The following is a 23,901-nucleotide window of genomic DNA, read 5'->3' as shown; positions in this document are numbered from 1 at the left end:
AGTATCAGTTGAGGAGATCAGATTCTTGCCATGATCAAACGTCCTGTGTGAGTCTCTGTGTGTGTGTGTGTTGTCTTGCCTGCCCCTGTCATGACATCATCACACAAGCTTTTTCTAATAACAACGCCGCATAAAGGTTTTTCTAGCCCTCAATTTGAGAGGAAGATCACAACATCAATCTTTCCCTGCCTTCTGTAACCAGCAGCATAAGTCTTCCTGCGCAAAGCAACGGACGATATGATTTATCAAACCGGACCGTGACGGCGAATACAAACCCGTGTGATAAACACAGATTGAAAGGATGGGAGCAAGGGAGCTGTAAACCGCTGCTAATATATTCCAAACAAAATCTTGTTTGAGCTAGTCCCTTTCTCCCCCCCACCCGCCACCCCCCACCTCTCTCTCGCTCATACACACAAACACACAGCTGCTACCTATCAGCACTTCAGTCCCTCCAAGCCAGTAGCTGTTCCACTGTTTTGACTGTAACACTTCCTCTTCTTTCATTACTTTTCTTTTTCCTCCTGCGTGCGTGTGTGTATGTGTTAGTGTGGAAGAGAGCGAGAGAGAGAGAGAGATCTGTCATCTTTGTTATGTTTTGTTTCTGTTCCACCTGTGCTAAGCTCCAGCTGCCATGTTTAGCGTTTCATGTTTCAGGTAACACACATACGCACGCTAAACTCTGAGGGGCAGAACGCAATGTACAGAGTACCTCTTTTAAAAAATGTGTGTGTGTGTTTTGTGTGACCAGAGCGTTGGCATGAGGGAGGACGTCTGGGTGAGATTTTAATTAAAGTTTGAGACAAAGAGGTCATAAGCCATACACCCCCTCTTCGACGCACACACACCTTCTACACACACACACACACACAATGCACTGTTTTCTCTCTTACCCCTCCTCTCTCTCATTCCATCCCCTCAGCTTGATGACTTTTCCATGAAAGGCTTTTTCATTAATCCTACCTCAGGGAACCGGTGCTCTCCAACCTCACACACACACACACAAAACACACAAAACACACTTGCATGTACAACACACACATAGACCTCCCTCTACGGGTCACTTTGATGTATCAACGCACTTGCAGACTAAACACAAAATGAGGTTCCAGATCTTTATGCCTCCTAAAATGCAACATATACAAAGGCACACACACGCAACACAACACAACACACCCTCCAACACACATGCGCGCACACAGAGGCCATTAATTAGTGTGTGCAAATAAACAGCAGTAAGGGAAAGGGAAGCGGCTGCAGTAAAAAACCAACCACAGTCTTTGGTCTCTGTGTATTTTATTTCCCCCGCTGCTGTTTGCTTCTGTGTCTGTGTCTGTGTGTCTGTGTGTGTGTGTGTGTGTGTGTGTACCTGTGTGTTGATTTGAGGGGTTTCAAAATCAGTTTCAGTAGAATTGTTGCTTTATCTTCAAAGTTGAGGCCTAAAAATACATTTCCTGCTTTTGTTAAGCACAGTATGCAACTATATATGCTCTGCAAAAAATATTCTGTACATTTACATCCCTGCAGAGGAACACATGCAAATACACATGTAATCTCTCTGAGCCATCCCTCTCCCCATTCTTACTGTCTGTGGATATGCGTTTGACTACCTGTGTGTGTATATGTGTGTGTCCGTGTGTGTGTGTGTGTGTGTGTGTGTGTGTGTGTGTGTGATATCTGATGTCAGCTGTCACATCCCAGTCGGTCTGGGCCCATAATAAGAGACAATAATAACAACTCATTAAAACCGAGGGCAGGAACTGTGGAGCTCATCGGCTCATCAAATTAACCTTTGAACACTTCATACGCACACACACACAAACCCAAGCGCACTCTCACACACACACAAGCTACCTGTTTTTCTCACACAGTTAGTCACTACGCAATCTTTCTCTCGCTCTTTTTGTCTCTTCCCATCTTCCCCCTCTCTCAGCCAGTGGGTGTGTCAACAGGGGATTGGTCCTTTCTGCTGGGTAATTGATGAATTATATGCAATATGCAAATGAGGCGCCATTAATCTCCTGACTGACAGCTTCGTTTATGGGGCCTTAATGACGGCTGGATTAGATTCTAATTAAAATCTGCTCAAAGACACCCCACGCTAGGAAGCTGCTGCTGCTGCTAGTCTATCTCTCCCTTTTTTTTTACACTTTCCCACCTATGCTCACTTTTTCCCCCTTACATCTTTACACCTCCCTTCATCTAAGTTTGTATCTTCATTGTTGCCTCTGCTGCTGTTTTGCCCTCTGTCACGCCTTCTACAACTCCTCTTCTTCCTCTCCTCTCCCTTTCATGGGTGCACACTTCCCACAGATGTATGTTACACGATGTTAGCCTGGTAAGAGTGGAGATGAGCCGCGCTGGTTGTCATTAAGCTTGATGTGGCCCGTGTCATTTCCCCTGTCAGGACATTCACACCATTTAGTCAGAGCCAAAGTGATGTCTGACAGCTTTTCACATACTTCCTCCAGGATTGATTGAGCATGCCCAGCTCAATCAAACCATGTGAATCTGCTTGTAGTTGTCGCCTTTATTGAAGAAATTTGTGACATGGCGGGAAAAAGGGAATGGATGTGCAAATGAGGGTAGGATGGGGAGAGGTAGGAGGCAAGCAAACACATTTAATAAGCAAACAAATGAATGAGTAAGCTGAACAGTAATGAGGTGCTTTATTGATGCCATAGGGAAACTCCTTTTTTGCTTGCTCGTATCCACAGGGAGGTCAGATTTGCTGTACAGCAGCCTTCCTGGAACCGGTCAGGTTTCAGTGTTTTGCTTGTTGACACTTCAGCAGGATCAGAGGTTTACAGAGTGAAGGACAGTTTCTAATACCAGGCCACCCATCTCAGTCTCAGCATGAGAAACCAACGGACTGAGGGAGTAAAGTATTAAACTGCCTAATGACTGTTAGTTTGTGTTTTCTGCTTGCAGTTCGAGGCCTGGACGACCGCCCAAGAGGCTCCAGAGTGTGACAGAGGGCGGGACTCACCACATGCTGTCCCACACTGGTCTTATGCATGCTGGGATCATGCCCCCTGCAGGTGACCACCCAGGACTCAACACATACTGTACATACAATACATAAACATATTTCGTCATAATTTATGCACTCACTCTGCATGAATCCTCACTAGAAAGTTTTCACTGGCGTAAATAGCGACACCAAGAACAAGTTTAGTGTTTTGCATCACACTGAAATTTGTTTTGTGGCCTGAAGTTGCAGAGACTCAATGAAAGTTAGTTTCCTTCACAGGTCAAAGGAGGCTCATTGATGATTAGTGCATGATTTTGCCATTGAAGTTTAAATACATTTACAAATTATTGATCATAGTTACCCTGTCTAAAGTGCTCTAAAGCAGACTTTGACTATGTTCTTGATGTAACCTAGTTAAAATAGAAAAAAATATATTTTTAATCAATCCTTAAACAACAGTAATTATACATATACATATATTATACATTAAAGTACTTATAATTATTGATGGGAGAACAACCACTGTTCCTTCAATTAATGCTTTAATTTCTGTCATTGCCTAAAAACCTCTGAAAGTAAGAAAAAAAACTTTGCTACCACCTCAGCGATCTAATCAGCAACAGACTATTCTATATAAATGAAGAGGTTGCCAATGCAGAATGTGATAGGTACACGATGGGGCGTTTTTACACTAATTTCCATGAAATTGCATCTTTTACTCATCAATAGTACAAGGAGGCGTAGTTCTGGGAGGTAACCTGTGTGTTGATTAATAAAATTAGCATACAAACTGCTGACACATACGAAACAACTCATAACTTGCAAGCTTGGTGATTTTTCCTTGAAGGAGGCCGACACAGTGAAGTACAGTGATTTCAAATGTTTAGTCCCTTCAAACCCTTTTTATAGTTTCAGAAAATGTCTTATATGCAGATATATAATTTCCTGCTGACTCTTAGAGTCCCTTCTCAAATCTCTTTATTCTGTGATAAATATTAAAGTTGTTGAAAGATGTACACAGAATCCGTAAATCTGTCTGTTACATATTTTCGACTTACATTTTGACTTTGTAGCGGCACTCCGAGCCAACTGGATGCCCTGAGACACTTTTTGCTTGTGACAAACACCATTGTGTTTGTGTGTAAGCAGAGTGCCCGTTGTGTTGTTTGTGTGTGCCTGGGTGTGTAACAAAAAGAAAGAGAGAAAAGTAATTGTTGGCACCTCGCCGCTCTCAAAGTTGCCCTTGGCTTTGTGCTCTTCACTGCAACCTGATCTTTTCATTCCCCGCCTCAAAAGAAGCCATTTTCTATTAGCCTCCGCTTCCTCTCACTGTTCAAAGGTGCTTGAGTGCGTGTGTGTGTCTATATGTGTGTTGTGCGTTCAAGAGCATCTTTCTCAGTGGGAAAAGAGTCTTTTTCCACCAAAGGAGAGGGCACGGCGGCAATGTCAGCGCTACTGATTAGAACTGGCCACATGAGAGGAGAGGAAGAGACAGAGAGAGAGGGAGGACATTTGGGCGTAAAAGGCAGGAAAAATCTTTGATGTGATCCTCCTTAGTCTCTTTTTCTCTCTCCCGCGTACACACACACACACACACACACACATACACACACATACACACAACACGGTGACTTATGTCCCGCTGTGATGCTGACATTTGAAAAGGTAAAGTAAGGAGAGGGGATGGGAGGAGAGCAGAGGAGAGGGCAGCAAAGAGGAGGTGAGAAGATGAGAAGAAAAGGAACAATTTGTTGTGGTTGTCGACGTCTTGGACAGACAGGGCTATTCTCCTCAGACACCCATTGTGTGAGATCATAAAAAAAATACACAGCAGTTCACTTTGATGCAAATGTTTATGGTGTATCCACTATCAGGAAATGAAGGAGGATTGTTTACCTTTCCTCTGTGATGTTTGCTCAGTAGCTCACTTTGTCATACTTTAATAATTCACCCTGTTTGTCTGAATTAGAGCAAAAGATATTTAATTTTCTGTGGCAAGAAAGAGTTTTAAGGCTTGCACTCAGGGTCAGAGTACTTTCTGAGGTTCACGGCACAAATTAAAATGTGTCTCAACCACCTCACCACATTTTGTCACTCTCCATTTCATTTTATCTAAAGGTGCACAACCCCTATTAAAAAGTATCTTCGCTGTTTTTATACTTCTAATTTGTTGAGATAAAGAAATACCTTCCGACTATGAGGTGCTGCTCTGAGCCGTGCTGTGCTGTGGGATATGATGTCCCTGTGTGGGAGAGATGAATGTCTTGGCTTGTTCCTATCACTGCCGATTCCCTGGCAGACTAAATGGCCAGTGCAGCGGTGCAGTCAGAATGAATGGCTGGCCTCTGTCTTCCCATGACAACCTCCTGCCTACCCACTGCTCTAATCCTCCACCGGGGCCATTGATCTGGCTCTTATTGATTCTTTTTTTTTTTTTTTTTGTCCCTCCTTTCTTTCCTATCATTTTTCTTTCTTTTTATGTCTGTCTTTTTCTGTGTCTGTCCTTCTCAGATCTGTCTGCCCTGGCCAAAAAGATCAAGCTGGAAGCAATGGGCGGTTACCACAGTAACCAACAACATGGCGGGCCAAATGGAGAGAACGGCGATCACAATCCTGGACTGGGTGAGCGTCGTCCGTTTGCGTCGAGTCCTCAAACAAAGCCAAATGTTTTATTGCAGTCGTACAGCACTCCTCACAATTGTTGTCTGTACACAGCGGAGATGCCAAGTCAGTGTGATTTGAGCAGTTGTGTTTATGTGCAGCTGCTGAACCAACCTGATTAAAACCAGGATGTGACATCAGCTCTGCTGCCTGCGCATCCTGTGAAGAGCAGGAGAATGACAAACAATCTACAGTAGTGATGAGTCAGTGCTTCATGTGAGTTACAAATAAACACGTGGGTCAGGTAACTCAAATCAGCAAGGTCAAAAATTACTGACGGGATATTTTTTTTCTTTTGGCAACCAAGCCAAAAAGTAACTTTTCAGTGTCCTGTCTTCAGTGCTCAGCCCTTTGAGCCCTAACTAAGGTGTAGATCTTTAACAGCATGGCTAAGTAACTTACTAAAACAGCTGAGGATTGTAGTTCCTCAAACTGGAATAAAAGAGAATTTATGGGGGAATATTTTTATGGCCACAGGAATGTGTATGTGAAATTGGCCCAAAAACTATAGTACCGACATTAATTGTAATCAGAGGCCATATACGAAAACATTTATATCAAAAGAGAAAGGGTGCACTGTGCCAGATTTACACAGTGCTTAATTTCCGGGCAGAAGGTGTAGTAGTAAACAGAAAATAACATCCAAATGCCTTTTATAAATTTAGGGAACCCACTGTGACTGGTATTGACAGTTGGTGTGTAGTAGTTGTTGGACAAAATGAGGCTTTAAGGCACATAGGAATAACAATGCTGAGGAAATAGAATATCAGTCTTACCATTCCTAATAAGACTATAACAAAGTCTTGTGCATACTCCAGTGGGTTTTATAAGTCAGGAAATGGATCCTGAAAAACATTGCTAGTCATCCACTCTGGAGCCTCAAAACACTGCTTGCAAATCATTAGTACATATTACTCATCACTGTAGGGAGCACAGATGCCAACCAGCTCTGTTACTCACACTCGAAAAGACATAAACCTTTAATATTGAGTAACATGAGATCAGGAGTTACAGGAAGAACATCATCACTTTGGAGAGTTGAGTAAAAAGTCTGCTTTTAATGTCAGTGATGGGTACAGTCTGAGAGTATTCTTTGCTGTTAAAAGGAATATCTCACTCTCTCACTTTTTCAAAAACTGTCCCTGGAAAGCAAACATTCACCTTATTTAGAAACCAAATCCTTTTGGCTGCTGGTATAATATTTGTAGTGATATAGTACGAAAAAACGCTCCCTTTACTGCACCAATACCAGGCTTTGCAGTGAAGAAAGGGCAGCCAGCAGAAGTGGAGCGCCGGTAGACGAAAGCAAGGGTACAGGGATGATAGAGAGATGAATAAGATGAGAGGCTGAAGCCAAATCAATAGTCTTCTCTCTAATTCACTATCCTGAATGCAAACGACAAACACTGGACAATCGATGGCGGAACGGACACATGCACACACTCACATACACATGCATGCACTCGCACAAACAAATCGGACACACCGCCCCCACTGTTATCGACAGGTTAAAGCGACATCAGTGTGTTTAGACAGATGACAGGGCTTATGGAGGTCTGTGTGGAATACACTATCAACCTGGGACACACACTTTACATGTACTGCAAGGCCCAAATGAAAAAGCTTGCTTCACTGGAAGTTTGGCGTTTTTTTTTTTTTTGTTTGTTTTTTTTTCGCGCGGAATATTTTTTTTTCTGTACCTGTATCTGTAAATGCTTCCAGTCTTAAGCATTGTTTACCACTGTATATACTCAGTTACAACTGCCTGCATCTGTGTGCAGTTAGGTGGCATGGTTACCACCAGCCATTATAAACCTGTAAAGCTTAATCACTGTAAATGATAGAGTCAAGTGGAAACAACACACACACAGGCATCAGCTACATACACACATAAGCACAATGTGTTTTTTCCATACCGCCACCCACGGCCTTATGGGAAGGATAGGGCCCTACCAGAGCTTTAACCACTACAAAGGCAATCTCAGATTACACACACGCACACACTCGCAAATGCTGAGTGTGACACCTTATGGGCCGGGAAGAGCAGGCAGCAGCCATTTCTGCATTTAACAAGATCTTCTGGGAAATTTACAGTAACTGTTTGTTTACAGTAATGGTTTGTTTGGATAAACATAAGAGAGGCACTTTGACTTTTGATGTTTTTTAATGAAACATAAGAGAGAGTGATGGGAGGGCAGAGAAAGTTGGGGGGGGTGGTTGGAGGTTAAGGGGGGGAGGCAAGTTTAGAAGAAAGAAGGAATGAAAATGAAATTATAGACGGGGTTGGAGGGGGGCGGGTGACAAATGTGGAGCGCTGGTTCCCAACCAAGGCTTAATATTTAGAGTTGGCTGCAAGTTGATTGTCAGAGCATCTGGTTATTTAGCTCCATTCAGACAGATCTTTTGTTTGGATTGGTTTCTGCTCTGGGCAAGTGAGAGACTAATCTGCCAAATGCACAAAGCACTGCACATATGTCCAGCGAACCCAACTCGTAAAGTCAGCGCCTCACCCTTTATTTCCGAGTTTGCCTTTTCTCCCTGGCTTTTTCTTTCGTTCTGATTTCTCTCTTTCTTTCCTCCTTTATTTGTTTTATTTCATCTTCTCCCTTCTTTGGATAGACTTTTTTTGTTTCCATCCACTCGTTCTATTATTTGTGACAATTGTGCGGAATAGAGTCCAAGATTTTTCCCTTTGTGTTTATAATTACCCGGCGTGCGTTTCTGGCCCAGCACCAGGTCTGCCATCAGCTCCTTTTGTTCCACTTCCTCCCTGTGTTTCTTTTGTTTTTGTTTTTCCTTTTATTAAATGATAAATATTTATGTCATTTTCTCCCCCCCTCGACAGGATTGTTTGTTTCATGAATAGAGGGACTGAAACAACCCACTAGGGTGCTGTTGAGAGGAAGGATTTTCTTTAAAGATAGTGGATGCTTGTCTTGAAGAGAGGAGTGTGAACAACAGATTGTCCAAGATAATAAGAGTTCGGTTTGAATCACTGGTAACGTGTTGGATTATTGTCAAGAACTCCAGGGCCCTGAAAGGAAAATCAAGTAGCATTTTTTTTTTTTTTTTTATTGTCTTTTTTTTTTTTGTTCCAGGTAGGAGGATTTTTGCAGATGACATCCACATAATACATTTAAGTCTTGGTAACAATTTCTTTAGGGTTTCATCACTTTCACATATTTGATGATCTGACTTTGTAACATCTTCTTTCGCTTCCCTCCCGTTTTCCCACGTCTTTAAATCCTCACACACACATACTGCACACACATACTATTGCCAGCTTCTACATGGTTTCGCTTTCTAAACTTTTTTTTAATTCTTGGAGACTGACTTTAAAATGACAAACCATCCTAATCCATTTACTAGTAGGCTTATCTATCATATCTATAACTCAACACTACAGGGAAATTGTGCATAAATGAATGTTCTGATTTTTTTTGTGCTGTTTCAGAATCACTTAAATTGGTAAACGACCAATAGACATATACTGTATAGACAAATATATTGGGGCACATCACATCTACAGTTGGTAGGACTTCTCATTCCCACTGATATGAAATGATCATCATGATAAAAATGTCAATAATCATCCTGATAAATGTTAAATCAATAGTACTTGTAAGTTTAAGGGATGATTTTTCTTTCTGAGTGAGTGTTGACAAAATTTGACAGATACTTGAGATTTAAAATTGTTATTTTGGGAGAAAATATGACATATTCACCTTTTGAAAATTAAGTTAGAACAAACTGAGTTATTTGGTAAGTGTGGATGAAAATGTCAACAAAATTGACCCCAAAGAGAGAAAAAAATAAAATAAAAAATAATATATATATATATATATATATATATATATATATATATATATATATATATATATATATATATGTGTGTGTGTGTGTGTGTGTGTGTGTGTGTGTGTGTGTGTAAAATGATAACATTTTATTATCATTATTGTTTTGTAGCCCAGCCCCCATCTGAATTCAATGTGTCACAATATTATTTTTATGTAATGTATGTTGGATTAGTCCAGTGTTTCTCAAACTGTGGGGCGGGCCTCCTAGGGGAGACATGAAGGCCTGCTGGGGGGAGGGGATCTCTCTTTTTTTTTTTTTTTTTTCAGGTTAGAACATGTAGCAGGTGGAACTAATGTTTTAGCATTGAAACACCCTGGACTCATTTTAGGGAAGTACAACAAACCAATCTACTGCCATGGTGATCTGTCACAAGACTAGACAACAAGTTTAGGTTTAGAGAGTGGACAAGGATTTGACTGGAAAAGAAAAATGTGCAATGTTTCTGTTTTTGCACAGTTTGTACAGTTTGCACTTTAATGTTCTGAGATGTGCAATGTAAACGGGCTCATTGCAGCCACTAATATTGTTAAAATGTTCATCTTTGTTATCAAAATTTGTTCTAAAAAAAGTAACTTTATTGTCATAGTTGTAAGATAATTGCAGATTTCCTATTTTTATTTGGAAAAATATTGTATCAGGGAGCAGTCTTGTTGAGTTTCTTTGTACTGTTCAATCAAAAATCTAAGTTATTTTTAATTTGAACAATTATAGAAAAATTATTTAAGGAAAAGCAAAAAAGTATTGTTGCAATATTGATGTTTCTTTTAATAATCGTTATAATTGCACCACTGTTACAATGTTCTTGGGTTTGAGGGGGGCCTGGAGATTTTTCTGAGAGAAAAAGATTGAGAACCACTGGAATAATCACAGCTTCATTTGTGTGTTATTGAAATACATGCAGCACTATTTAAAACTCTTAGTCCACCTTTAGCTTTTTTGTTTTTGCAGGGTTGAAATGAGCTTGATATTTATTTCTCAGTCTCTTTTCTACACATACAACAAGAAAATACACAAAATATCTGCACAGCCTTAAAAGACACACTAAACACTGAAGTAAAAGGCTTCTAAAGGTTAAAGTCACTATTTAGTGTGACCTCTTGCCCCATGAAAAGAAGCAACACAAACAGTTTGAAACATCTGACATGTGTTGAATGAAACCTGGTATAAAACATCAGAGAATGAATGCAGTATATATTGTCTGAAGAAAAGGGTTAAAGACATGTTAAATGTAAAGCAACGTCACACTAAATACTACCACTTTGGTTTATAGAAGTTGTTTTTTCTGACACTTTAGTTTTTAACGCTGTACATACTTCACATATATTCAGATTTTACCTTATCTTAATGCAGAGACTGAGAAATGCATGTGTTGCTCTTATAACTTCACTAAACCCGCAAACTTAATGTTGGCTAAGGACTTTTGCACAGTACTATATATATGTCAAATGCATTCCAGATAAGATAAAATAAATGCCATTCATCCTAGATTCAAGAGTATATGTACAATATTTACAAGAATATGATAATACATCACTACTTTCAGAAATATGCTTCCTGTTTTGAGAATTTTTTTGGAAATACTTGAAATGCCAATTTATTATGCATCCCTGATATAATTTCCTGTGACCCAACTGTGGGTCATGACCTGTTCCTTGGGAATGGATGGTGTAGTAGATAACCATCCTTCCAGGAAATAATAAAATTGCAAAAAACTCATATTGGAGTTCAGTATTAGTCCTGTCATCGGAGTGAGTATCATTTCAGCACACACTGGTGGATGGAGAAGAGAAAGACTGAACGTAGTGATACAAACAGACAAGACGACACCCGTTTAATGTTGTTTGTGGTTCGGCTTTGAACAGAGTGGCCACTTTGACCTTTGCCATAGGAGGAGCATCAGAGTCTTACTGTAGTCTTCTCTCTCTCTTCTGTTCTCTTCTACATCTCCTCAGTTCTCGACCAACTACCCTTCATGATGATGTCACATCCTCTGATCCCTGCCAGCCTGGCGCCCGCCTCCGTTTCCATGGCAATGGGCCAGATGAACCGACTGAGCACACTGGCAAGCATGGCCAACGTGGCACAGCTCCACACCAAGCCCCCCGCCAGGGCTCCCACCTCCGTCATTAAGGTGAACTTAGAGACCCATCAGCCTGGTGCATCTGACCAGCAGCCAGTGATCTTGGCTTGACATCATTTAGCACTTTAGTCACACAGATACTTTGCCATAGACTTTAATAATTAGTTTAAGCCGCTTTTAAAATCCAAAGGCATCTTTCCACTCACTTCATTAATTTTGTGAACTTTTGCATGCAGTTAGACTCAAGTCTCCATCTCTCTGACATTCACCCAAGTTATGGCTAAAACCGGTGATTGTGTACTGGTGGATATCCCTGTTCTGGACCAGTACCAAAGTGTAATCATGTGTTCCTTGAAATCAGACCCATCTGTCCAACAAGATATCCTGCTTAAAGATAGAAACTGTACGGAAACTTCATCACTTTGCATCCTTTTGATACGAATTAGTGTCTTTGTCTTATTGTATTACTGTTTTTTACTTGAATTCTCTAAAAAAGGATTAACTTGGACTTAAGAAGGCTATTTTGCCAGGAATCGTATTACAGAAATTAGCTCTTTGTCAGGCATCTTTCCATTTGGTGTCCTTGCCAATAGAAGGAAGTGCTGTCTCCGGATATCGTTGGTCATAATTTTAACGATGCAGGCCATTGTTTTTCTAACAGACGGCCAGGCACCTAAAATGGTTTAGAAGTCACTGTGAAATGAGCATCAAGGCAAAAACCTCCATGTTATATTTCGATGCTTTGTCGAGTAATTATTAATCCTTAGTAATTATGGAACAGTCTCAAGATTAGGTAACCTTTGTGTCGACAGTGAGGCCTTATTGATGCTCTTTGTGTTCTGTTTTTCATCCTTTTGCTGCACTAACAGACAGTTCATAAGGCTATAATTGACATCTGTTTTGGTGCGATGATCATTTTTGTTGTTCGGTAGGAGCGAATGCGTGACAGTCCCTCCCCATCGCCCTCATTGGAGGAAGCGCAGATGTCATCCAATCACAGCAGCAGTGTGTCAAGTTCACCATCTCACACAGAACGCACAGCAGAAATTGCGCGTACGTACTCACCTGTGACACGAGTTACACTGTGGCACTGTACGACAAAAATGAAAGATGCAATGTCTGTGAGGATTTTATCAGACTTTTTTGTATTTTACTTTCTATAGACTCATTCCATGATGGGCTGTTAGGACATTCCCCCAGTGTACAGGGGACCAGAGAGACAGATACTTCAGTGGAATACAGCAAAGACGGCAAGAGGGGCCACACTGACAGAGGTGAGTTACATGAGTTTAGATCATTATGGTCCAAAAAATAAATTCAGATTTTTTTTATCACAGTTATGGATGAATCACAGTTTTAATCCATTTTTTATTCTCTGTGTGAACACAAGATTATATTGCAAATATGTGCATTATCAACCAGTAAAAACAAAAAAATACCATTGTTAACCCATGAAGCCTAAAGGTATATTTTTTTCTCTACATCTAATTTTTCCTCAGTGATTTATCACTATTCATTATTTATATCATAAAAGCCAAGTGACCTCTGTGTGTGTGTGTGTGTGTGTGTGTGTGTGTGTGTGTGTGTGTGCGTGTGTGTGTGTGTGTGTCTGGAGCAGGGGTCACCAATCCTGGTCCTTGAGGGCCGGTATCCTGCATGTTTTAGATGTTTCCCTCTTCCAGCACAGGTGATGGTCATTATCAGGCTTCTGCAGAGCTTGATGATAGGCTTAGCATTTGAATCAGGTGTGTTGGAAGAGGGATACATCTAAAACATGCAGGATTCCAGCCCTCGAGGACTAGGATTGGTGACCCCTGGTCTGGAGAGTCACACAAAATCTGGAAAGAGCTGACTGCTGCAGTTTGGCATACTTTTGTATTTTTGGTCAAGGAACAGACTAGCAAAAATGGCAAGCTGATAGGACCAATATTTTGGGAGATATTAGTAATTTTGGAATACAGTAGCCTTACAATCATGGTGAATGCTGGACAAATGCAGTACAGCATGCACGTATGCACAACAGCATAGAAACTACCACATCCAGAACCCGTGGATCCTCAATGCGCTAGTTTGTTATTTAATCCTCTGCACTTTTCAGTGAATAGCATGTATTTTTTTACATTTAATTTACCGATCATGTAGATGTTATTTAAAGATCAGAGTAAATACAAAGGTAGTCTTATCAGAACACCGAAAACTGAAGTTAAAGTGACTTTTTCAACAGTATATACAATTGACTGAGCATAACAACTAGTGTCTACATCTGCTGTCATTTATCAAACTGCATGGGTTTTATTGGCGAATCAATGTAACAAAAGATGACAATGTTTCTATGGTCACGACGGAGCCTCTGAATGTCCAAATGGATCATATCTGATGCTAGTGTAAAGCTGACAAACTGTACTGTACCTAAGTTATTAAATTTATTGATAGGATCAGTGGTTCACAAGTTATGAAACGTTTTAGCTCAGAAGGTGCTTTTTGTTGCCAGCATTTGGTTATAAGGGTTATGCAATAACCACAGAAACATATTCACAATTAATCTATTAAAACAATCAGAAAAGAGATTCTTGAGCAGGACAGTTTCCAGAGGAATCATTTCACTTGATTTCATGAGTTAGGTGGTTTGTCACATTGCTCAACATTAATCAGATGAATGGAATATAATACCCAGCCCCATGTGTGAGCGCAGGTTCACAAACATTAATCCACTGATCTCACACAGTGCCATCTTATAGTTGGATACACAGTACAAGGTCAGACTTTAAAATGTTGACAGTGAGTAATGCTCAACAATTTAATGTGAAACAATCATTTCTTATTGAATGATTGTCACTTTTCACTACAGTGGTTGAGTTCTGGCTGTTTGTTGAGAATTTCTTGAAGTAATTAGTCATTTAATGATTATTAATGAGCAATGATTTTTCTAAGACAAATCAATTCCCATAGATCAGAGCACATCAATACAAACATCCAGTCTCTCTGTGTGTCCTCTAAAACACCAGTTTACAGCCATTTTAGTTTGTGACCGCTGAAGTTTAAACAATGTCTGCTTGTGGTCTGATATTTATAGACATGAAAGCATCTAGTTTTATACTAGGAAGCAAAAAGAAAATGAACAGATTGGGTTTCGCAAAAGCCTGTTTTATTCACCTTCAAGATGTTAATTGTTTTTATTGGTTTTCTTCAATGCAACGTGTTAACATGCATGTGTATGTACTTTAATATTCAAACTACTATGTGCTGCACATTCTAGATATTATGTGACTTTTTAACTTTTTCTTTTAACCACCTTGTGAACACTTAGATTTACTTTGGGACCCAATAGAAAGGTTCAGACACACAGACTGACAAGTGTTGCTCTTATGTCTGCCATAGTCTCCTCAGCACTGTACCTTTTGGATGGGAATGGGCCCTTAATAGGCTGACAAGAGAGAAATATCTCCGTAACAGGTCGCTAAAGATTCAGACTGTCTCCGCTCTCCTCTCCTTTTTTCCTCTTCGCTGTAGGTGTCCCCCCCTGGCTTCCCATTGCGAGAAAAGACAAATAATTCTGCAAAACAGGGCTCCATTAGACCAGGAAGCAGTGTTACATTAGTGAGCCATTTGCCGGGCCGCGGCCTAACGAGCCAGGCGGCCTCCCGCGCTCTCAGCTGGACCTCATCTGCATAACGACCACCTCCCTGTCGTTAGGGCCCGCGTTGCCACGGCGCTGCAACGTCAGTTGTTTGGTTCTCTCTGTCAGGGAGGTTTGCATTAGCTTAATGAGGACTGCTCAAGGACAAACAGTCAGCAGAAATCTACAGCGAGAGAGTGGGAGAGAGTAAGAGAGAGTTTGTATGTATATGCACGCGTGTGTGTAAATGCATTCTAGTACTGAATAGCATTATTCAGTAATCGAATCTAAAAATCACAAAGCCCCCCAGGTAAAGTTTCAGATGCTGTCAGGTATCTGTGAACATATTGACAAAGCAGTGATGGCACCAACAACGTGAATGCCATGCATCACACATTGCATTTATGCAATTGATTTTCAATTGATTTCCCTGGATGCAAATGAAATACATGTACATTTTCTGGATTGCATGCTTTTGTGTTTGACCTAGAACATCACAGGACAGGTTTATTGTGGAGTTTCAAAGAGCACTTCAGTGCTGTCATTCTGTCAATCTGTTGTATGATAATCTTTAAGTGTGAGTGTGTGTGTGTGTGTGTGTGTGTGTGTGTGTGTGTGTGTGTGTGTGTGTGTGTGTGTGTGTGTGTGAGCCAGTTTTGGCTGTGTGTGCTGTTTCAGTGGTCTTTGAACAACGTATCCATGCAGCAAAGATCAGAGGCCATCCCTGACACCTCACTCCCATTAACCAAACATCAGCAGAATTTTATTCTCTCTCTGTCTCTCTCCATTTCTCCCCCCTCTCCGTTCTCTTCCGCTGACTGGCAGTCTTCATGTGGTGAAGTTCATTAGCCCTGGGGATGGGTGGGAGAGGAATAAGAGAGGGGAAAACGAGAGATGAAGTTGGGAGAAAAGAGAAAAACAGACAGTGACCTTGGTTAGGGAGATGGGTAAATGATCAAACGAGCTGGCAGCCATGTATATGTGTGTGCGTTCATGCCAAAATGTGTGTGTGAATGTGAGGTAAAGTAGGCGTAAAACAGTAACTCAATAAAGGATCAGTCACATCCAAGGAGCCTGGGGAGCCCACGCTGCTGACTGCGCAGTTTAGCAGCTATGAATGTGTGTGTGTGTGTCTGTATGTGAGCCACAGGAGTGTAGTTGGATGCCCTCCGCTGAGCTCGCCAGCACCTGCTAATTACCTTTCTCTACAGAGCAATGCTTTTAGCAAGAAAGAGGGAGAAAGTAGAGGAGAGAGGGGGGGTATTGCTTCTCATCTGTGAAACACCTTGAATGTGACAGTTGCCAAGACATGAGGCCGAGGCGGAGAAGGGGAGGTGGGTGGATTTGGAGCAGAAGATGCTGTGGTCAGCTAAGTGGAGAAAACACTGTCATTTGTCACAGACAGAGAAAAGTGCCAGATATCGCATCGCACGTTCACACTTGTCTCTGCTCCAATAACCGCCGGACTCCTAGGACATCTTAGTCCTCAGTGGCTCAGATGACAGTAAACGCATAAAGCGAGCAACTGCCTGACACAAAAAAAATGCAGAAAATGGCTAATCTTCATCTCCCTTACCGTCACGAATCAAGAACACGCAGTTCTCAGGTTTACAAACAGATGGTCATCCATAATGCAGCTTCTTAGCTGTTTTTATGGGAGATGTCAAGCTGTGATGCATTATCAATAGGCAAAGTGCCATCTAATAAAGGCTAACCACATTTTCAAATCCCCAAACCAGCAGTGGGATGTTGGTACATGCACATGCACATGGAGAAATTTGTGTTAACATGTTTTTGCTGTTGGAACCGACGTGTAAAAGAAAATTTATTCGTCTGCTATAAAATGTAAAATTTGCATTCGGTATTGACTGAACAGCGTTGGCCGAGTAATTGTGGTGCAATAACAGGTTTGAGGCAAATATTAACATAACATGCAGGGACTGTTTGAACATTTATGAGCTGCATAGGAATTCTCTCTACTTTCAGTTATTTAACTAACTTTTATCTGTTCATGCTTTTATATTTTAAGTAATATTCTTTTTATTCAACAATTTATTTATATATGTATTTTAATTATTTAAAGAGCCTTGATGATTTTTGTGGAGACAAATTTCCAGAAACACTGGATTTTTTTTAGCTATTTGTTGGAAATTTTTTTGTGTTATGTGATCCACATTGCTGGAAGAGCTTATATTCAATTTGTATGACGTGTGAAAACTAATGTTTACTGACATATTTGCCTTAATTGTTTTGGGTGAGCTATGGCATAATAACACAGGGGGGAAAGCTGCAAAAAAATATACATAACTCCACTTTTTTGTACATTTTTGTGTTGTAATAATGCATTTTTCCTTGGTACATGACAGTGTGTTGTTTAATATACTGCAGTTCTTGTAATTTAGTAGAATATGTAGCATCACTGGCATAATGAGCAGCAAGAAAAACTGCAGTATAAATAAGACTGAGACTATTGTATAAGGGACCTACTGGTGCTTAGGAAGATGAATACCTGTGCAGCCCATGATAATATTAATTACTACCAGAAGGCAACATTCATGCTTCAGCCTGAAAGTCCTAGAAAAAAATCCCAAATTAGCCTCTTTCCCTTGTTTCTGGTGTTCATTCTGTTAAAGGGGCACAAAAACAATTTATACTGACCCACTTGATAGATTTTACTTATTCCACTGCTGTAGTTCATCAGATAAGGGGTCTTTACTTCATTACCTGAGGTTTAGTCACCCAGCTGTTTATTCAAGAGAGACTGCTTAGATGAAAAAGACCATTTTCTGTGCTAGTAGAGTATTGACCTTCCTGCCTCTTCATGCATCTCTCCACATCTCTCTCTTTGCCCTGCAGATAACAGCTCCTTGGCTGCTCAGACAACCAGGGAAGCCTGTGACAGACAAGTCTACCAGAAACCCCCTTCAGGCAGGGAGGCCTGTGAGAGGGTTTCTTACCCTGCGGGACAGAAGCTCCCAGCAGGTCTCCACCACACTCCCTTCATCTTCCCTGAAGGCTTGTCCTCCATAGAGACTCTGCTCACGAACATCCAGGTGAGGCTCTAACAGGGCTTTATTTTTATTATACTCTGAGATGAATAGGAAAGGAGATGAGCCACTCTCTGGGATTTCCTGAAATGGTAAATAGCAGACTTGACTCGGATATACAGTAATTGGGATGGGCGTGTGCTGACCTGCTTCTCAGATTTTACGTGTCTTTGTTTTGTCGAGTCACAATGAAAGCAGTCAGTGGATTTATTTTCAAAGGGGGAACAAATATTCTCAGCCTTATTTAAGTCTGATGTGATGGCAGATTCATTTTAGCAAACAGTTAAAAGATTAGCCTTGACTTTTATGAGGTTACAAATCTGATTTATTGATTTTTTATTTTACCTGGAAGTGTTTTCATTTTAATTTTTAGCACCAGAGCAAAAGACCAGACTAAAATGAAAATGCAACTTAAGTGATGAGTGAGAAGAAGATTATTGTTTTTCAATGTTTTAATTTTTGTATGTCTTTTATAAATATTTCCTCAAATCTTACATAGAAACAAAGAGACAAATCAATTACTTTATTGGTTTCTTCATTTATTTCAAATATCAACATTTAAAACCAATGCAATAAGGAAAAACAATATTAAAAAGAACAGAAAAACATATTCAAAAAAGGAACAGGATGAAGTTCAACTTATATACTCCTGCCCCCTTACCCTATCTTTTTAACTGACCTTAAATTCCCATGTCAGCTCCCCAAAGTAACCGAAAAAATCTCATACATATCAAAATGACTTCTGACTAAGACTACACAAAACACAAAAATCTTATGCATATCATAAATTAACCCTGTACATTTCAATTCTTTAATTCAAACTTTAATTCGATGCTTTTGGGTTTTTTTTTTTGTCGTCCCTGCCTTTCGGTGTGTAACCTGTTGATGTGTGTCTGTGTGTCTCCAAGCAGGGTCTGCTGAGGGTTGCCATAGAAAACGCCCGAGCGCAGGAGAAGCAGGACCAGCTGGAGAGGACGGAGCTGAAGATGGAGCTGGTCCGAGAGAGGGAGCTCAGAGAGACGCTGGAGAGACAGCTGAGCATGGAGCAGAAAAACAGAGGTACAGACACCATCTTATGAAAGGAAATTTTATCCTGGAACCTACATAGGTGTTGATTGCAGTGTTGTTTTTGTTTTCCCTCTTTTAAAAACTTGTATTCAGCGCTAACCCAGCGTTGAATTTCTCCTCATGGGTGTGGACTTCTAAACGCTTCAGAACTGACATGGTATTGATTTCCACATAAAAACACGGACACTTTTTTTTGCTGTACGGATCTACCTCATCTACCTCCCGAGCTGCAAGGACTTCTAAAAGCTTGAAAATCAGATAAGGAAGTGAAGACACCTACTGTATATTACCCGTGAAAAGCTTCTGTAGAGGTGAATTAGACTCAAGTTGGCAGCATGCTACAAAGTAAATCAAGTTTGCCGTGTTACAAAAGGTGTCATATACAGCACAGTGTGAGCATCCCGGTTAAGGACTGCTAGATGAGGTCACTGTGGATGGAGAGGTTGTTGTGGAAAGGAAATATTCCAACGAAATATCACAGCCAGTCATACGACATTGCTGATCGACTGAAGGTGATACACAGGAGAAGAAGTGTTTTGTTTATCTTCATATATCCAACATATTTTACTTTTATTTAAAGAAATGCACTGATTATTTCTACAAAGTTACATACATCAATACCGGGAAGCTGGCCAAAGTCAAGGTTATACAGGGTGAGAGAGACACAAAGACAGTGATGTTTAACTTTCCCAACTCATTCTTATCCTATGGGATATTTCTTATACTTCTAGGGCTGGTTTTACAAAGACAGACCTTGACTGAAGCTTAGATCTAACTTAAAAAGACAGGTGTCAGATTTATGTGACTAAGACTTAGATCTAACTCCAGTTATACTTCAGATATACATTTAAGTGTTTGTTGCACAAATCTGTTTAATTCTTCACTGTTTCAGGTAGGACTATTGCTGATTAAGTGAAAAAAAAAATCATACTGCAGTTATTGAGGACAGTTTGAGTCTAACTGCGTCACAGAAAATGTAAAGATCACATTGTGTGTTTAGCTATGTATCTTTTTTTTTTCAACTTAAACATTCAAACATGAGCCAGTGAGAAAAAATATGCAAAAACATCTAAATAATAAAAAAATGTCATGTCTTTCATTTTGCATTTTTTCACAGTATAATCTACGTGAGTGTCACTGAATCCAAAATATGATCAGGTAGACACAGAACCTTTAAACTGACATATAATTGCAGAGACTAATGTTGCAATTATGGTTGTGTTTCAATTAATTGTGCCACTCTAAGTAGAAGTGATTTGCTTTTAAACTCAGACAAACTGAAAAACTTAACAGTTAAATAGTATTTAACCAGAAAAATTCACATGTAGAAGTATTTTACAGTGACCTCTAAATTAATTTTTCTTTTCATTCAACCTTTCCTAATTGATTTATCACTATATATTATGATGTTTTCCTCTGCATTTTTCAGGCAAAATCAAGTATTTTTCATAAAACCTTAGAGTAAATTCAAAGGTCATATGAAAACAGAGAAAATTGGAGCGAACGCTAAGTTCTCTCCAAAGTATATCATTAACTAAACATAGAAACAAGCATCTACAACCAGTGAACTACATGGGTTTTACTGGGGAATCAATATTGCAGGGGATGATGTCGTTTCCATGTTCAATAGAGAACATCTAAACTAAGACATGTCTGATGCTGTTGAAAAGCTTTTCCTGGATCATTTAAATTTATCAATAGGATTAGTGATTATTAAATATTTTAATGAGTAGATATTTTTGGTCACTGGTGACTGTTGAGTTCTTTGAGGGTTAAAGGGCAAACTAGAAAAATAATTCCACTTAATGTGACAGAGTTTAGTAGTTCTAATCACCCTCAATGGGGCTCAGAATAGTTGAATTAAATAACACACAATCTCTTATTGCAGTGTTTAATGTGGTAATGCACTTGGGCATTTTATTTTGTCATTTCTCATTCTGCAATTTTAATAAACTACAAAAAAAAAGCAAAGGTTTGAACCATATTTCTCTCCTTCTTGTCAGTTAATCTGACTAATTCTAAGCCTACATAGAGCTGTGCTGAAAATAAGTCCCACTTTATCTTTCTGAAACTGTCTAACATTGGATTAAAAAGAGAACAACACTAAGACTCTAAATTCTGAAAAACTCAAAAAAAAAAAGCAACTTTAAAGATTGTCAAAAATCTTGCTAAAATGATCCAGCAAGTAGCAACAACATTTGTTGGAAGGACACAGAACATCTAATGAACAAATTCAAGTACATCCAAATACAAATGTTTGGATAAGTTTTTCTCTTTTACTGTTTTTTTCTTCAGTTTTGATCCAAAAGCGCCTGAAGAAGGAAAAGAGAAGTAAGAGGAGACTACAGGAGGCCTTGGAGGAGGAGGTGAAACTTCGTGATCAGGCAGAGCACAGCCTTCTGCACAACGCCGCCACACACACAGGTACAACAGACACACACCTGCTACACACCACACGCAAGCGTTTTGTAAACACATCAAGATTTATTTGTTTCTGCCTTGACTCAAGAATTAAGCTTGAGTATGATTCTCATTTTCATATTAAATGTCACCAAGCCTTCAGTAGAACACAGCCTTGACTGTCCATTAGCCTCTAATTAAGTGTCTTTATGAATTAATGACCAAACTACAGGCCATCAATCATCAGCAGCGGCTCCTCACACAGAGTCTGTGACCCAGGACGTGGACGGGAGCAACCATGATGACAACAGGCTGGACACCAAGGCAACAGTACAAGGTACAGCTGCGTGCATTACTTATACCACTTCACCGCTTTCATTCGCTCATAAACAGCCGCACACTCTACAATCAAATACTTTATTTACATTTTTTTGTTGTCAGACTCAAAATACTAGTGTTTCTGCAGTATTTTTTGCCAGTTTCAACATAAAACTCAAAATATGAAAGAAAAAGAAAAATGTGGCTTGTGACATTCATTGCTTTTTTTAACTGCCATTGTCTTGTCTTGTGCCACTGAGATTGTGAAATCTTGTTGCTTCATCCTGTCTCATCTGACTGTTGTGTCTAAATGCAGATAAACTGCACTGTATCATCACTTTTTATGACCGTGTGCTAAGCTTGCAGGAATAATTCACTTATTAACTGTGGTAGCTGGACATCAGCCCCAGTCAATCTTCAGCTGTTTCAGTTTTTCTACATTTTTCCTTAAATCGAGGCAAATAAACGCTGATTATATCTATCGGTGGTTGTTTATGTAGCTCCAATCAACAGGGCTCTAACAACAGATTTCATTATTGCACCTACTCACTGGCTTTGATGCTTAACTGACCGGTGTACTGGAAAGGTTTTCAAAGATTTCACAGGGCAGCCATGCCTGAGAAAATGAACAAAATGAAATGAAGCATGAGGCCGCCATTTTAATGGAGACAGGCGTTTAATATATTTATTTCTGCCAACATTTTAGTCTTCACAGGGATAGATTAATGAGAAAATCCCACATGTAGCATCTTTAACAGACAAAAAATAGAAGAAATAGCCGTGATCTTTAGCCCGGTCTCATCAAAAGAGTGCATGCTACCAGCCCACCTCTGCTCCACACAGCACCAGGACTGCCGCTCCAGACAGCTAGCTTGTTCAAAGGCAATTTTTAATTGAATGTCAGTGAAGCAAGAAGAGAACTGGTCACTAATTAACGGCTGTCTTAATTGTCCTCGTGACGAGTTTGTTTGGACATCATTTGCATAATTAACACCTAGTAATAAATCATTTAAAGGGGAATTGTCTGTCAGACGGCAGGGCAGGAAGCAATTCCTTTGTGCCAGGAAGTTTTATCGCCAAAAACAGGGATCTGAGCCCGAAAAATTACTTCAACCAGTCCTTACTTAATAATGATCTTTTATTAATGACCTTCAGTCCAGTGTGTGTAAGATCAGGGTCCAGTATTCATATTTATAAGCATGAAGCGTCATCTTTTTTCCTGTGTTTTCTACACAATCTTTAAACATTTTACACCAATATTAAAAGAGAGTTTGTTAATCTGAGTTTGAGTTTCTGTGTGTATTTCAGAGGGCAGAGTGTTTCTGCAGACTGCTGGGATGTACTGAAGATGAGACAATAGAGATCGGATGAATGGATGAATGGATGGATGAATGAAAAGAAGATCAACAAAGTGATTCGTCTTTTATGAGACGTGCAGTCGACAGGCGTTTTTTTGTGTGGTCGCGCCGTGACATCCCAGATACACATCTCCGCCTCCTCAAGAGGACATCCCTACATTTCAAGGGTGACACTTCCCATTGTTTTCTCGTTTTATTTATTGCATTTATCACCGAATCTTGGCAGTAGTGGGAACAGTACTTTATTCTGATGATGTGTTTGACTGTGTTTCTTTCAATCAAGGTTTTTAGATCCTAGATGAAGATGACCATAGTTGTTTTTTGTCAGTGCTGTTTATCTGAACACAAGTGATAAATATAACTTGTAACAGAGTTGTGTACATATATAGTCATCATTTTTGTTATTATTATCAAAAAAAAATATAATGGCATGTTGTACAGTCAGTAAATGACTTGTATTGTGTATGTTATGCAGTAGTGCAGTTTGACAATACAAACAATACAAATCCTTTTTATGAAAA

General features: G+C 39.9%; 1 protein-coding gene across 2 annotated transcripts in view; it reads left to right on the top strand.

Annotated features, from left to right (window-relative positions):
- Positions 1 to 23,901, top strand: part of dachc (dachshund c) — a 29,063-nt gene extending 5,162 nt beyond the window's left edge. Inside the window, exons 2-11 of one of the 2 annotated variants that reach the window (XM_030156101.1) lie at positions 2,932 to 3,041; positions 5,486 to 5,596; positions 11,446 to 11,624; positions 12,506 to 12,626; positions 12,737 to 12,847; positions 18,046 to 18,242; positions 19,148 to 19,295; positions 21,600 to 21,728; positions 21,937 to 22,041; positions 23,331 to 23,901. In XM_030156101.1, coding sequence (XP_030011961.1) covers positions 2,932 to 3,041; positions 5,486 to 5,596; positions 11,446 to 11,624; positions 12,506 to 12,626; positions 12,737 to 12,847; positions 18,046 to 18,242; positions 19,148 to 19,295; positions 21,600 to 21,728; positions 21,937 to 22,041; positions 23,331 to 23,368 — 1,249 coding nt within the window. In that variant the 3' untranslated portion in view covers positions 23,369 to 23,901. Of the gene's footprint in view, positions 1 to 2,931; positions 3,042 to 5,485; positions 5,597 to 11,445; positions 11,625 to 12,505; positions 12,627 to 12,736; positions 12,848 to 18,045; positions 18,243 to 19,144; positions 19,296 to 21,599; positions 21,729 to 21,936; positions 22,042 to 23,330 lie in introns of both variants that reach the window. The other variant, XM_030156099.1, reaches the window with a different exon arrangement.

The sequence above is a fragment of the Sphaeramia orbicularis genome, chromosome 15 (genome assembly GCF_902148855.1).
Source record: "Sphaeramia orbicularis chromosome 15, fSphaOr1.1, whole genome shotgun sequence".
Classification (NCBI taxonomy): Eukaryota; Metazoa; Chordata; class Actinopteri; order Kurtiformes; family Apogonidae; genus Sphaeramia; species Sphaeramia orbicularis.
The sequence above is the reverse complement of the archived record's forward strand: the minus strand, read 5'-3'. Positions and strand labels throughout refer to the sequence as shown.